The following is a 16,740-nucleotide window of genomic DNA, read 5'->3' on the forward strand; positions in this document are numbered from 1 at the left end:
AGGAGTTACCTTTCACTTCAAGGCACCACTCCTCTGAAAGGACCAGTTTGGCACTAGCTAGTGAAAGCCCTTTAGAGATACTAATCAAACAACAATCAAATCGTGCATTGTTAAACACTTTCTACGAGTGTTAACTTCAGATTAAGGCCCTTAACATCAGATTAGCAAATGAGTTGGTATTGGATTCTCCCCTCTAATTAACATATGATTGTCCTGCAACTAGTGAAAACATCTGAAGGATGATGTTGAAACTCTGGAAAAGACTTGTGATCTGACTTCAAATGGACCCAACAGTTGCTAGAACTCAATGGTTATAGATTATTGGTAAGCAACCAGCTAACATTTCTTGTTAGATTCTGGCTATATCACACATTCCCAGCAAGCCTACACCATGTGCTCGTAGTGCACTTAAAGGTACTTCTAACACCACCCATCCGTTTATGTCCCCACACTGCATAATTTTTAGCCCTATTGATTCCATAAGCAGCCCATCAATCAAATCTGGGGGGAAAAACATATAGAGCTGTCAACTAGGACTGCTGGCTTATGCAGGAAGTTAAATCTAGTAGTTTGTAGCATTTTCTTAGTGTATAGGCAGAGTTTATTGTATCAGTTCAGCTTGTTTATGCCTTTCTAATCAAACATCACATATCACAAATTCGCCACATTTGGTTTCCGTCTATATTAACCTCAAGTTCCAACCGAGACTGTTAGTAATTAGGTGACTGCAAGAATGCAAAAAATGGAAGGTGAGAAAGGATCTGCAGATCATCCTGAGCCAAGAGACACCTTCAAGATTGCTTATATAATCCATTTTTTGCTTGGTGCTGGTAATTTGCTTCCATGGAATGCTTTCATCACAGCTATTGATTACTTTGGCTATCTCTATCCAACCAAGCACATTGAGAAGGTCTTTTCTGTAGCTTACATGAGCTCTTCGGTGCTAGTTCTGGTAATAGTCATGAGTTGGGGTGGTTGGAGCAAGCAGTTAGGTTACAGATTGAGAATGAACATGGGATTTTGCATGTTTATACTCTCTCTAATGGTGGCTCCTGTAATCGACTGGTCTTGGAGCAGCAGTGGGCCAAAAGGGAGTTCAAATGGAGCCTATGGTGTGACGGTTGCATCAGTTGTGGTTTGTGGTATAGCTGATGGCTTGATAGGAGGAAGTTTGATAGGAGCAGCTGGAAAGCTTCCAAAACAGTACATGCAGGCTGTTTTTGCAGGAACTGCCTCTTCAGGTAACATAATACTGCAGCTTCTAACTTCCCTTCTCATTTCTTCCATGCTTCAACAATTAAGTTCTAAATGTGATGAAGCATATTCTCTCTTTCCAAAGTATGAATTAGAACCAACGTCCCTATTCGTCCATTAAAAAAATTTCTACTGTTGGAGAGATCAGTTTGAGGAAGATAAAGAGCATCCTAAGGGGGCTATTTTTTTTTCTCTTCTTTTTAGGGCCAAAAGTTATGGATCACTTCCTAGAAGTTATATCAAGGCACAAACCTTCACTGTTTTCCTTATATTAATTAGAATAAGCAGCCATTTCCAGCAATAGCATGCTTTTATTTTTCCAATCATTGCCAACGAGGACTTATTTGGCACAACATAACTTCTGGAAAGACATGAACAGTTTTCGTGCAAGTGGAGGAGCAAGTGATTTCTGAATTTCAAGAGTTTTGATATTGCAGAGTATTAGAGCCTCATTGAATATTTGCCACTTCCTCCCTGAAGTTGGTTTCAAATTGCTTACTTTTTAGCAGATTTTTTTAGGAGAAGATGGAACATTCATGTTAGTTGTCTTGCTTGAACTTTATTTTGCCTGTAAGAAGTAGCTAGGTGGGTGAAAAGCAAAGCTTCTCTGGTCAAGCAATGTTTTTTTAGACAACTCAAAGAATCACACTCGGATCCTCTGACAACATCAATTCCTTGTAACAGGTGTTCTCATTTCCATCTTGAGGATTATAACAAAGGCATCACTCCCCCAGAATCCTCAAGGTCTCCAAACGAGTGCCCACTTCTACTTCATAGTTAGTGCCATCATTCTGCTGTGCTGCACTCTCTCTTGCAACTTGTTATACAAACTACCAGTTATGGAACAATATTACAAACTTACTCCAGATGATTCATTGTGTCCAAAGCCAGAATTTTGGGCTGTAGCAAGAAAAATCCGATGGCCAGCTTTTGGAATTCTCATGATCTATATCGTGACTCTTTCGATATTTCCTGGTTTCATAGCAGAAGATCTCACATCCAAGATACTAAAAGATTGGTATCCAGTTTTGCTGATAACAATATACAATGTTGCAGACTTCACAGGGAAATCCTTAACTGCAATACATGTTCTCAAGAGCATCAAGAAGGCAACATGGGTTTGCATTCTCAGGCTTGTTTTCTATCCACTCTTTGCAGCTTGCCTCAATGGACCCAAGTGGCTGAAAACTGAAGTAACAGTGGCAGCTCTGACTTTCATGCTCGGAGTGACTAATGGCTACCTGACAAGCGTTCTCATGATCCTTACCCCCAAGTCAGTATCAGTTTCAGAATCAGAGTTGTCTGCAATCTTAATGGTCGTGTCCCTAGGAATAGGGTTGGTTGGTGGATCGATTATTGGCTGGTTTTGGGTCATTTGAGTCCTTTTGGACTGTCAGGGCTAGCTGGAAGCAGATTAGGTTCACTAGTAAAATTCAAGAACGATGGCTAATAGAGCTTAAGCATTAGGAAATAATTAAAGGCAATTCCAATTACATGGTATGAACTTAGAGCAATCAGCTGATTTCGTGTTGTGTGTGAGAGTATCCTTGTCCTTTCTGTACTGAAGAAGATTAAAATTAGATTACTCTTCTTTACCCTTCATAAAGCACAGCTCTGTCTTCCCAATATTCCCATCCACACTCCAAAGGCTGATGTTACAGCGGCCAAACGGCCTCAAACATGCACTTAAAGATACCAAAGCATAAAGAATCTCGCAAATATCTCTAAACATGTGACTCAGAACCCCCCACTAGCTGTTCGTCAATTTTCCAGAAAACGAAGCTGTAATGTTCGAATAGACCTAAAAAGAGAGTGTAGTTGTGATTGATTTTGAAAGTTTTTTTTATTTTAAAATATACTAAAATATCTGACTGGAAGCAGCCAGATGCAAACAATCAGGGAGGAGAAGGCAGGAACCAAGAATAATCACCAGAGCTTAGCTTGAATCGCAAGCGTAGCTCTGCCGTCATCGTCACAGAACCCCAAAACATCCTGTGATGGCAACTCCTGACAATTCTGTGATGCCTGTGATGGCAACTCCTGACAATTCACATCTCCAAAACATCCTGTGATGCTTGTGATGGCAAGTCCTGACAATTCACATGCTGTCAGGTCACATTAGACCCTATCTAATATTAATATTACGGTAAAACTATTTTTTTAATTTTTTAAGTTAAAAATAAAATAAAATTATTTTAATAAAATTACAAACAAAACAAAATATATTTCAAAAGTAATTATAATTACTTTATAAAAAATTTTAAAATATATTAAAATAATATTTTTTTTATTTTTTAAAAATTATTTTTTATATAAGATATCGAAATAATTTAAAAACACTAAAAAATATTAATTTAAAATAAATAAATAAAATTTAATTTTTTTAAATAACATTTTTAAAATACAAAAAACAAATAGGCAAACTGTATACAGAAAATTTGAGAACGCTAGGGCTTGCTAACTTTGAACAGAATAGCTGGTAAAATTATGGAATACACGAGAGGTTAGATTATGATTATTTAATGATTCAAGCACATCCAGGCTTTATCATTTCCTTCAAGGGGAAGCATAGCCGTAAAGAAAATCAAGAGTTATTACATAACATGCCAAACGCATTGTTCTTGTCCTTGTTATACTAATCTAAAGCACCGGAGGAAATGAGAGTTTAAACTCCATTACGCAGTAGCAGCAATACCTCCCAGAACACGGGAGCTATATTGACAACTGTGTGAAGCCAAGCACAGAGAGAGGTTTCCATAAAAACACATTATTACTTTACTTTCTACATTAAATAGCTGGACGAGCAAAGCTTCTTAATCCGTTAAAAGGTTACTAAAAAAATAGCAAAAAGGAAAGGATGTGTGAACAAAGGTCAGAGGATATGTCTAATTAAGCTTTGATACAAGATTTTTGGCAGAGGTGGTGATCTCAAGATGCGGCAGCTAAAGGAGGGAGAGGAGGCGTCGATCCATGGGAAAAAGTTGGTGGCAACAGCTCGCTTATATTTTCTCCCTGTTTATCCTCCTCCTCCTCCTCCTCCTCTTCAGCGTCCCAAAGAAACCGTGCATACGATGCCATCACATAGCTGCATCATCAAAACAAATCATAATCAATACATGGCAGCCATCAAATCAGATTCCAAGATTAACTACAGCAACAAGAGGAAAGCAAATACTGTAATACTGATAATTGTCTATGATCCATGTTTATAATTGTCCAGCAACAAATTTTAAAGTCGACTCTCCAATCAAGAACGGTGCTTACCAATCATCAGGGGCAGCTTTAACAGCTTGATCGAAATAAGATTCAGCCCTAGAAGCATGCTTATGACCATGCCATATTAAATCAGCAAACATTGAAAGAACATCTGCATCGTTGGGGCTTGCTAAAATCGCTCTCCCACAGTACTCTTCAGCTTTTACAAAATCCCCACGAACCTGTTCCATTAATTCCAAAACAATAAATTTCTAACAATCTTGCCTACCAAGATCGGCTTCAATTCCCTTATTAATTTGTTTGTTCTTGAAAATTATTTTTCAATGTATAAAAAACAGTTTTTCTAATGATTCTGTAGCATGGAGTTTTGAAAACTTTATACTATGAGAATATCCATTAAAAGAAAATTCCTACTGTAAAGAACAAAACTTTTAATAAAAAAAAGTTTCTGACAGCTATTCCTTGTTAATATATCATTACATTAACTATACAACACAGAAACATAGCTTCCCATTTCTTTGGATTTCAAAAACAAACATAACACAAAACGCATGATTTAACCATAGCACAAACAAATTCAACAAAAGATACAACACAAAACAACAAAATAAAAAAACCATGAAAGTAAGAACCTTCAAACGGATACCTCTTTCAGGAATTTGGCGTAATTACTAAGAAGAAGAGGGTTCCCAGGATCAGCTTCAATCATCCTCTGATAATAAACATCAGTATTCTCAATCCCCTTATTAGACTCCTCAAACCCTGATCCTCCATCATCACCAAAATCCGACCCACCACCACCATAAAACTTCCCTCCACCACCACCACCACCACCACCCGTCACCATGATCCCTAACATCCCACTATCACTCTCACCCTTCACTCCAACCTCACATCCTTCAAAGAACCAACCACTCTCCAAAAATGACACCTTTTTCTCCACTTCTTCTTCAACTTCCTCGTCGACAGAGATTCCATTCAAGATTCTGTTACTGTGTTTTCTCTTTGGCACTGAAAGGTCTCTTAAATCAGTCTCGGAAAAGGCTCTTGTCATTCTCTTAATAGAATCATGGTCCTGTGAGGAAATGGAAGAAAATGAACTAGAAGATGATGCAGTTAACGAAATGGATCGGGATTTTTGGATTTGGTGTAACGATTCAGGTTCTGGTGACGGTTCTTTCGAATGTGGAGGGATCCACGTGTTCAGTATTGGCGTTGATGAGCTTCTAAGAAGCATTTTTTTTTTTTGGCCTTGGATTTCCCAGTCTGAGAAAAAATGGATACTTGAGATGCGAGAGAGAAGGAGAAGGTGATTCTTTTATATAGAGATCTTGGCCGTTGATTTTGTTAACTTAGGAAGATTAAGATCGAGACTGTGGTTTAAATTAATTTTTATTTGATAATATATTAAAAATAATATTTTTTATATATTTAAAATTTTAATTTTAATATTAAAATAAAATTTATAATTTTATTTTTTTTTTGCGTTTTAAAAAAAATTTAAATTCATTTTATTTTTTTCGTTACTTTAAATTAATATATTTTTGATGTTTTTAAATTATTTTAATACATTGATATCAAAAATATTTTTTTTAAAATAAAAAATATATTTTAATATATTTATAAATTAAAAAACACTTTAAAAAAATAACTATAATCACACTTTCAAACATATAAATAATTTTTATAAAAATTACTTGTGGTGTTCATATTTTATCAGTTTTCGAAGTTGTTGGGCTTGTTTGGAAGGATGGTCAAAGGTTTTCATTTTAGAATTTGTTTTTTTATTTTTTGGTTTTCAAAAACATTTTTTTTAAAATTGTATTCCTTTTTCCTTGCATTCATGCTTTAGTTTTTAAATGAGGGTATATGTTTGTGGGATATTTTATTGCTTAGTTAATTGTCTTCTTTATAATGAGTAATTAATTGATTTATAGCCATGGAAGTTTGTAAAGAATAGATAAGATAATTGAAGTCACTTTAAGTCATTTACCAACCAAGTTTTATTTTTAATTTTTAAATTTCTTATTCTCTTGCATATAATTTACACATAGTATTGACGTGTTGTTCATTCATTTATATAAAAGTGAAATTCTATATGTTATATAAGAATTATATATGAAAATAAATTTAATAATTTCATATAATTTAAATTATTAAAAGGTTTATTTGGGATTGTGATAGCAGTGGTGTTTCAACTTGTTTTTCGCTTAGGAATATATTAAAATAATTTTTTTATTTTTTAAAAAAATATTTTTAACATTAGCATATCAAAAAATAATCTAAAAATATAAAAAAAAATTAAAATTTTTAAAAACACGTTTATACCATGTGCTTCCAAACATGCTTCAAAAAAATATTTATGAAAAAATTGAATAACTCTGTCACACTTTGGAGAATGTTTTGATTCGGTAAGTAGGATGCTTCATTTTCGTAGCCTCATATCAAAAATTAGAAACGATACACGATTTATCTTAATAGCACCAATAAAAAAATAATGAAAAAATGGCCTCATCACAAACATAAATAGAGAATCGATTTAGTTTTAATAAGCAAAATCAAGTTCCCACGTTCCTACTTATCAAACAAACTCTAACGAACTCTCCGTATATGTACGCGGGACGGAGGCAAGTACGCGGTTGACATTCCGTTATACTATATGGCACCATTAAATTTTGATTTTTTAAAAAATTCAATTTTTTATATTATTTTGATATATTAATATAAAAATATATTATTTTTAATATATTTATATGTGAATTTTTTTTAAAAAAAGTTATTATTATAATAACAAACATGTTCTTTGCATCACATTACAATGTATTTTTCAATTAATTAATTATTTATTTTATTTTTCATATTTAATGTAAAAACCATTTAAAATATTTTAAAAAATATCAGCATTACTCCTTGCTTTTTATTTTAAAATAATATTACCTTAACGTTTTTAGATAAAAAAAAAAAAACAATTTAAAAACCAAATTATAAGGTAAAAACAAATATTTACATGATAAGACCCGCTTAGAGCCTTAGACATGATCATTTGAGATGGGACCAGCTAGATTAATTTCATAGCACCCATAGACGGTCCAGATTCGATACCATCACGTGAGTCACATTCCCTACGACTGGCATTTGGTGGCGACTCATTAAAGGGAAAGGAGGATTTTTCCGCGGTGTCATGAGAAACAATAAAAGCCCATAAATAATCGACCATTTTACGAATTTGCCACTAGGGTGTTTTAGTGGCCGGCCTTAACTTCTGTGGGACCCAAGATCGCAAATTGGCACTATGGGGTGGAGCCCATGCCTTTGTGTTAGATTCTTATGGTACCTTTTTTGGAGGGTTGTTTTCTTGTCACAGAGTGGTGCAAGTTGATATTTGTAGAGGCAAAATTGTCAATATACATCAATAATAATGTACCCAGATATTTTTACTGAGATTTATTTTTACTTTTAATTATTGTTGCATTTTTTGGCTTTATGTGCATTATATGCGCTGAGCGATTATAGAATGATTGCTTTGTACCTGGCAGATTTTAACAAATAAGAAGTTGACACATGGGGACTATTGTTTGTCCTCGGAGGTTGATTGCTAACGAGATTTCAGGGTATTAGCTGGTGTTTTAGCTTATTATGATTTAAAATATGATTTTTGGCTTGAAAGTATAATAAAATAATAATTTTTTTAATATCAACATATTAAAATAATTTAAAATTATAAAAAAATTAATTTTGAATAAAATAATTTTAAAATTTTACAAAATACAATTTAAACTGCTTTTCCAAACATTTAATATTCAACAAGAAAACAAAAGGAGCAATTATTTCCAAACATAACTCTAAAAAAATATAGATAGATAGATAAATAAAATTTACAACACTTGCCAATTTAAGATCTAGTAAAGTATTTCATTTTTCTCTGCAATGCAATGGACTTAAAGGAGCAATTCCATTCATGAACTTGATCGAGGCTTTTCTTTGCTACGTTGATTCCTCTGCCATGCATGCTCTTAGCTAGGAACAGGGAAATAATTATTTCTGTAATGATAGAATGAATAGACATATATATATTTTTCTCGATCAAATTCCCGGCATTATCCCATGTTTGCCTTTATGTCTAGTGATTTGAATAGCATATATATTTGCCTTTAATTGCCATGCAAGATAACTTTAATACACAGGCATATATATATAAACACAGCCGAAAATTAATAGAATATATATTCCTGTTATAATTGCTTCAATTTGCTATGGAATTATTGTTTAAAGTCAAAAAGTTAATTTTTACAAGTAATTAACAAACAATCTAATTAAGCAACTGATACTAAGATTCATACTAGACCTGTTCATGGTTCAGTTTGAACCACAAAAATCAACCGAACCGAATAACTTAAATTTTTTAAAATTCAAACCAAACCAAACTGAATTTTGGTTCCAACCGAACCGGTTTGGTTTGGTTAAATTCGGTTTTATAGCAAAAAAACTAGAAAATCTAATCATCCCATCAATGAAGGAGACATCTCCTAAATCAACTTGCAAATTAACAAACTGTAGAGAAAAAAAAAAAAAACCTCTAAATCTTGTCGTCGATTGATTTCAAGAGGAGGTTAAGAACTTCAACATGGTAGAACCAAAAACCCATTCAAATCCTTGGCACCTAAACCCTCATAAGACTATAACTAACACCATTGAGTACTGATCTTCGATTTCTATCCCCGACCTTTTTTTATATATAAATTTAACTAAACAACTAGTATTAAAAATTCATAGCCATCATCATCAAGCAACTGTTGGATTCTCATTAGAGAAAAAAGCATCAGATTCAGAAAGGGAGCCCTTCTCCTGGAGATTAGCAAAATCATCATCACTATCAAGATCTCAAGCAAGATTAGACTTGTTCATGACAGAAAGAGCCTTGTCGAGGATGGGTTTAAAAGCCATCTTAATAGCTTGCCACCCAAATATAAGAGCCTCAAATACAACCACTGCTTATAGTTGAAAACTTGAAAGGGAAAAGAAGAATGATTTTTGAGGTGGAGAGTTGGTTTGCACAGTTTGCACTGCATCTTTGCAACAGACGACGGCTTTCGTGAGGGAAGGGGAGTTTGCGAAGGCAGGAGAGAGGGGGGGTTATGTTAGGTAGGGTTAGCTTAATTACCTATTTATACTTCTTGGCCACCAATGGGTTTCTTTTTATGATTTTTTGATTGGTCCGGTTTGGTTTGTCGATTTTATAACTAAAACCAAAACCGAACCGGACCTGTTAAAATTTATGATTTTAAAAATTGGTTTAATTGATTTTTCATCTCGGTTCGGTTTGTTCGATTAATTTTTCTTCGGTTTTCTTGGTTGATCGGTTTTTTTAAACACCCCTAATTCCTACTACTAAAAATCCATACAAATGTAAGTGACAAAATGATAAATAGTGAAATTAATATTGGTTTTACAGATTTTAAATGATTGATTGAGAAATGGAATATTAGAGTAATTGCAACATCAATTTATATAGAAATTTTGTATAATTTGTTTAAAAATATATCGTTTCTCAAATTCAAATCAATATAAGTTAAATTATATCCATCATATTCTTAAAAAGCTATTATGCCTTTAGTCTATTCTCTTGTCATAGTCTTTCCATACAAAATAACAAAAATAAGTCAAGTCAAGTAAGTAACACGCAACAAAAATTATAACTTCTACGTACTATACATTATGATCCATCTTGTAATAGATTTTTTAAACTTATTATTGTAGTGGTCGTCACATAATTGATCATTAATTATTCACAGGCATTATAACACCGTTACAATTACTTTAAAAAAATTGAGATTGATTGATTTTCTTTCTTAAATTCTTATAAATATTGCATGCTCTCAACTTTTTTTTTTAATTAATATAAATGTTTAAATTAACTTACATATACCTTAACTAATTTTATAAATTTTAAAATTAATAAAAATTTAAATTTCTCATCCTAAATCTTCCATGCATGTCAGTCTAATCTTACCTTATAGGTTTCTTGTAATAAGCAACAGCAGTTTTAGAAAGCTCAAGTCCCAGTGCTTTGAAATGATTATTATATTAATAATCACAAGCATAAGCTTTTGATATTTTTAACTAATATGTATATATAATAAAATAATTATTTTGATTTGATTGATGTTGATAACTTTTTTATTTTTAAATTTGATAAAAAAAAAAGGGACGAGTTTGACAGTGTGGTAGCGGTTGCTTTTCATGTCGAAATACATGCAAATAATATTTTTTTATTTTTTAAAACTTATTTTTGACATTAGCACATCAAAACGATTCAAAAAATACAAACCGTATTTAATTTTAAGCAAAAAAAAAATCAAAATTTAATGAAATACAGGATATAAATGCAATCCCAAACAATGTCATTAAAATATTTTTGATTTGAAAGCAATTTCTATCATTAAAATGCTCTGCGACTCTCGTTATGGAGACTGAGTGATTAATTCTATGATAATGTAGGAGAGAAGTGATATGACCGATCACACGACTTATTAGCACCGCATGCAACAAAACTCCAAAAATCTTGCCCACGAGAAGCAAAAATTATTTTGAAGAGTTAAATTAGTGATATGGTTTTTTTAAATATTATAAATATAGTTTTTTTTATATGCGTTTCAATGAAAAAAAAATCATTTTAACAACTTATTTGTATTTTAATATGTTTAATATTAATATTTTTTGGTTTTTTTAAAAAAAATATTAAGAAGAGTTTAACTGACGAAAGAAATAATATTTTAATAATCTATTTTAATGATTTTTCTTTGATAAAAGAGTCATTTTAGCTCATTTCGTTTTCCATTGAGGCTGCAAAATCGAAGAAGAAGAGCTGAAAAGATAGATTTTATTTTTTGCTCTTCTCTTGGCTTTTCTCACTGAAGACACCTAAGAAAATAAAAAAAGAGTTGAACAATATTTGTAAAAGCCAGGGATAGCACCATCGAATTTGTGTGAAGGAAATTCAGTCTAGTTTGGCAGTCAAAAATAAAAGCCATTATGAGAGGTGGGGCCCTTGACTCTTGCTTCCTATGTCTTTTTTCATGATGTCTTTGTTACTTACACCATCAACCATTAACCCATGACTAATGATTTTTTCCCCTCAATTAACTCCAGCATCAATCAATATCAAGTCTCAGAGATAATACTGTGGTTATAATTATTTTTTAAATAATTTTTTATATTAAAATATATATTAATGATATATTTTATGTTTTAAAAATTATTTTTGATATTAACACATTAAAATGATTTGAAAACACTAAAAATATATTAATTCTGAAGTTAATAAAAAAATAAATTTTTTTTAAATTTTTTCAAAAGCATTTCTAAAACGCAAAATCAAATAAGTTTTAGTTTATCTTTTATATCACTTTTTGTATTTTTATAAGAATTTAATAAATTTTTTATAAATATTACTCCAAGACTTGAATTTTAAAAAAATCAAGTGAGAATCATGAACACACTACACCCAATATATCTTTTTATTGGCTATTTAATTTATGTTTCGTCACGGGTTAGATATTTTTTCCAACAAAATATTAGATATGTAAGCTTTCTCAACGTGTTTTTTACATAAAAGAATTTTAAATGTAAATTAAAAAAATTAATACACGAATCTAATTAAACAAATCAAGGATCGCATGTATGAATAATGAAAAGAAATCATTAACAATAATTAAAAATAAAATTAAAAAAATTAAGAAATAGATATAAATTAAAATATTTGATCTCGCAAGGCAGAATATTTATCTAGTTATGTTTATTAAAATTATTTTTTATTCAATCAAATAATAATAAGTATAGACACACACATGAAATTAATTGAATAAAAAAAATAAAAATATATTATACAAGGCATAAATATTATCTAAAAATAAATAGAAAATAAAGTTTAGAAGATGAATTTCAATGCTTAGAGCTTTTAAAGGGTGTAACATGATGTATCTCCATGTTTTTAAAGGAGCTTTTGACATGTGGAATTCTTAGATTCCTCCTATCAAAGATTTTTGTGCTGCTAAAGTGTCATTCTTCTTCTTAACGATGATCATAACTTACCTCTTCTCCCATTGTGATGTCATTGCCCTTCTTCACTCCAAAAAATGAGATATTTGATAGGAGGAATTTACATCACTTTCCCTTCAAGAACAGGGAATGTGATTCTCTCAAAAAATGAGTATTAGGTTTTTTACTTAATTTCTCCTTAATTCTTTTATTTTTAATTAGTGGGACTAACATATATATCATTATTTTTACTAATAACAACAACACAGTTGTTGTAGGCTTATAATAATTAACTCTTTTGAACAACTAATAGGTGTTTCAATGATTTTACTACATATCAAAATTATTAATATAATATATATATATGCTATCAGGTTTATGATTATTAATTTATATGTTATGTACCATGATGTATTTCAATGTAACTAGAGAGCTTTTGTGCATGGACTTCTTACATCCCTCTTATAAAACAATCTTGAATATCAAATAGAAAATTTATTTATAATTTTATGAAGTCATGCATGAACCAAACACAATAAAAAAAATACACTAAAAATCTCATTTTCCTTATGCTTTAGCCGATTCAAAGCATGTAATTTATTTTTTTCCTCCTTTTTTTCCCTTGTGTTCTTTACAATTTTGTATTCCAATCTACACTTTTTTTTTTTTTAGTTTAACGTGGGTGTCCGAGCCAGCTTGCGCGCACCTCGACTAATCCCACGGGTCCTGAAGTTAACGATCATGTAAGCCTCCAGTGGCCATCATATGAGCAACCTAGGGCTCGAACCTGAGACCACAGAGGGAGCAAACCTCTTGGTCCCAAGCTCTTACCACTGGGCCACCACCTAGATGGTTCCAATCTACACTTTCTTGCTTCTAACATTCATAACCAGCGAATAATCATTCTATAAATACTTTGAATTTTATTGCTTATTTTGTGAATGATCCAACATCCATGCCAAACTCTTTTCATTTTTTTCCTTCCCTCTTTTTTTTATTCTTGGAAAAGCAACACATGTGATAATACAAAAAAAACCCCTATATCTTGATTCGTTTTTCATTTTCCAATTAATATTTGAGAAATTATGATTCCTTTTTAACATCAAAGAGGCAAATTAAATTAAATAAATAGTTATTTTTTTCTCATATATATCTAAATTTAAAGTAATTAACATCTTTTTATTATTATTATTATTATTATTATTATTCATCTCTTTATACGAGTATAGAGCGAAAAACATATTTTTATTCTTTGGGGTTTTAGTCTTGGCTTGAAACAATATATAACATTTTTGTAGGGAAAGAGGGAGATAGAAAGCGAAACAAAAGGCTCCAAAGAAAAAGCAAGAAACAACCCGTTTTTTGCTTCCATGGAATCTAAGCACATTTTGTGCCTCATTTTATTGGTGGAGTTTGCTTTCTTTCAGGTAAATGAAGACCCAGTTGATCGAAGATAAGCAGGCATTGCTTCATTTTGTGGACAATTTGCCACATTCTCAGTCTTTAAACTGGAAAGATGGCTCTCCTGATCATTGCAATAGCTGGACTGAAGTCATTTGTAGTGGAGATGGGACTCGTGTGATTGCTGTCCGATTGCATGGTGGTGGATGTCATGGCCCAATCTCATCAAACACGGCTTGTTTATTTTTATGTTTTAAAAAAATATTTTTAAAAAAATTTAATTTTTTTTATTAACTTCAAATTAATATATTTTTAGTGTTTTTAAATCATTTTGATATGCTGATATTAAAAATAATTTTTAAAAAATAAAAAAAATCATTAACATGTATTTTGGAACAAAAAAGTTATTTGAAAAGCAACCACAACAATACTACCAAACATTATTGTTGTATGTTCAATTGACGAGTTTGCTTTTGACCTGCTTGATCGAACTGACTATAATGACTTATTTTTTTTTTTATGAATCTTTTTGGTCCATTAATTTGAACTTATACATTAATCAAATTTTTATTCTTCTTTTCAAATATTTTATTGCATAAAGGTAAAAATAACAATACTCAGTATTTTTTTACATGTCATTATTGGCTTCTTATCCTACCCACAGGGCCAAAAGGTTAGGAGCTATATCTATAACCCGCGTCTAGTTCAAATTGATGGATGTTTTGGCAATTGTTGGTGGCAAATTTATTTTGGATCATGATAGGATTGGGTTGTGGATATTGGAGGACTCCGAAAATGGGCTACGGAGGATGAGAGCTTAGTTTTTTTTTTTTTGGATCATGATAGGATTGGGTTGTGGATATTGGAGGACTACGAAAATGGGCTCCGGAGGATGAGAGCTTTTTTTTTTTTTTTCCTTTGAAATGGGAGACCTTCCAGATCCTGCAGGCAGCATCCACACAGGCGAGGCGTTGTTTTCATAAAAAATTGTTTGTCAAAGAATCCAGCATCTGTGCTTCTTTCTGACACGAATAGAAAGAGCTTTAGGAGGGCTGAGAATGGTGAATTGCCAAAGATGGCGTGTTGGATCATAGTGCTGGACTAAATATCTTGGCTGGCTATTAGAACAATTGAAGACTCCAAACCTTGGCAAACCATTGAAGTTGATGACTGTCGGAATGTCTGTTCCACGTCCTAATGAAAATGTTAAAAGAATCCAGGTGGACTCTTCCTTTTCGCTTTCTAATTCTATTATATAAATATTAATTTATCATATTAAAATATAACGCTTATCGCTTGAAAACAAACCTTAACAATTATAAAGAATTTGTCTCAAAAAAAATAAATAAAGAGTTAATTAAGAGGTATAAAACATTATTTTTAAGGTATTTATTTGTCATCAGAACAATATCTTTATGATATATTTAAGTTATTTAAACCTCTAAAAGAATAAAAAGATGGTTCGTTAACTTCAGGGTTCGTGAGATTAATTAAGATGCATACTGGTTCAAACATCAATATTAATGAAAAAATCAAACAAAAAAAATTACCTAATTATTTAAAAATAATATCACACACTAAGACAATCTTTTTCCTTGCAAGCGTTTCCCAATTTATGTCTCCGAAGAAAGAATGTTTTTTAACCTGTCATAAAATTGACATGTTTATTTTTTCAAATCATTTCTCCTTGTAAATAAGTTTCATTAGTCACCATAAAGAGTTCACCTCTCTAGCTTATGTTGCTCTAGCCTTTGGAGTGGATTTTTCATCAACAATTTGAAAATGAAGTAAAAGAATATTAATACTTTTCAGGTGAGTTAACATTGAGGTAAAAAATTAATAGTTTATAAATTAAAAGATAAATAACATGTCAATTTCCTTGCTTATGCTAGTTGGAAACTCAAATAAATCTTCTGCATGAAATCATATGCTTTAAATATGTTATATTTTCAGATAAATAACATTCATGTCTTGGAATCTCACTCAATCTTACTTGCCAATCAAATCACAGGCATCAAAGCTCATCCCCTCAGGAATCCTGCAGTGGAGAAAACCTATATCCATTAAATATATAAATCTTATTAGCCTTGAAATTAATAAACATGTAAATCTCAATTGATTATAAAATTTATAGAACTTAAATAAATACTTGATCATTTACCTGAATTCCTTTTTATCCATCCCATTAATTATCCATCTTCATTTGTAAAAAATAATATCTAAAAACCAATTGGCAAGTCAGAGAGACAATGTTTTATATACTCGAGCTAAGCTGATCTTATAATATTTATTATTAGAGTAAATCAAAGCACCACAAAATCTAGATAACCAACCTCTCTACTCTACTGGCTACGACTATAATCAGGCTACTCTTCACCTTCATATCCTCGATTTACAGCAGCATCAACCTGTACGTACATAAGAATTAAACATTAAATTAAATAAAACAAAAAAAAAAGGCAGATTAATCATATAATGCTTTGCTTTCCTAGTAACATCAATGTTATTTTCGTAGCTACAATTCAGAAGGTTTATGATTAATCTTTGCATATAGAGACATAAATTATTATTCCTCTTTTCTTTACAAACTTTAAATTAAATCCACCATTCATTTTCATGTTTGGTATTGAAAATAATTTTTTTCTTTTAAAGAGAGGAGGTGTCTTGTACTCTAAGTTAGCCACTCCCATTTATTCTTCCTTGGTTTTGCCAATAATTAATAAAATTATTTTTAATATTAATATATTAAAATTACATATTAAAATAATAAAAAAATATAAAAATTTTAATTTTAATGTACTTAATGTCAAACAAACCCTTACTATCTCTGTA

General features: G+C 31.3%; 2 protein-coding genes across 2 annotated transcripts; one reads left to right on the forward strand and one right to left on the reverse strand.

The window, feature by feature from the left end:
* Nucleotides 1-355: 355 nt before the first annotated feature.
* Nucleotides 356-3,080, forward strand: LOC118032565 (equilibrative nucleotide transporter 8). The gene is made up of 2 exons (XM_035037289.2): nucleotides 356-1,241; nucleotides 1,939-3,080. The coding sequence occupies exons 1-2, from the start codon at nucleotides 734-736 to the stop codon at nucleotides 2,631-2,633; spliced, it is 1,203 nt and encodes a 400-aa protein (XP_034893180.1). The 5' UTR covers nucleotides 356-733; the 3' UTR covers nucleotides 2,634-3,080.
* Nucleotides 3,081-3,937: 857 nt separating this feature from the next.
* On the reverse strand, nucleotides 3,938-5,781 carry LOC118032564 (uncharacterized). The gene is made up of 3 exons (XM_035037288.2): nucleotides 5,117-5,781; nucleotides 4,519-4,691; nucleotides 3,938-4,339 (listed from the first exon to the last, which is right to left on the reverse strand). Exons 1-3 carry the CDS (start codon nucleotides 5,705-5,707, stop codon nucleotides 4,183-4,185), a joined length of 921 nt encoding a protein of 306 aa, XP_034893179.1. The 5' UTR covers nucleotides 5,708-5,781; the 3' UTR covers nucleotides 3,938-4,182.
* Nucleotides 5,782-16,740: the final 10,959 nt, after the last annotated feature.

This window comes from Populus alba, chromosome 6 (genome assembly GCF_005239225.2).
Source record: "Populus alba chromosome 6, ASM523922v2, whole genome shotgun sequence".
In the NCBI taxonomy this organism is placed as follows: domain Eukaryota; kingdom Viridiplantae; phylum Streptophyta; class Magnoliopsida; order Malpighiales; family Salicaceae; genus Populus; species Populus alba.

Excerpts from the sequence above, each read along its gene's own strand:
- LOC118032565 (XM_035037289.2), top strand. The coding sequence starts at position 734 with ATGCAAAAAATGGAAGGTGAGAAAGGATCTGCAGATCATCCTGAGCCA. Across the intron at positions 1,242-1,938 it reads TGCAGGAACTGCCTCTTCAG|GTGTTCTCATTTCCATCTTG; the intron begins GTAACATAATAC and ends TCCTTGTAACAG.
- LOC118032564 (XM_035037288.2), bottom strand. The coding sequence starts at position 5,707 with ATGCTTCTTAGAAGCTCATCAACGCCAATACTGAACACGTGGATCCCT. Across the intron at positions 4,692-5,116 it reads ACGCCAAATTCCTGAAAGAG|GTTCGTGGGGATTTTGTAAA; the intron begins GTATCCGTTTGA and ends TTAATGGAACAG. Across the intron at positions 4,340-4,518 it reads AAAGCTGCCCCTGATGATTG|CTATGTGATGGCATCGTATG; the intron begins GTAAGCACCGTT and ends TTGATGATGCAG.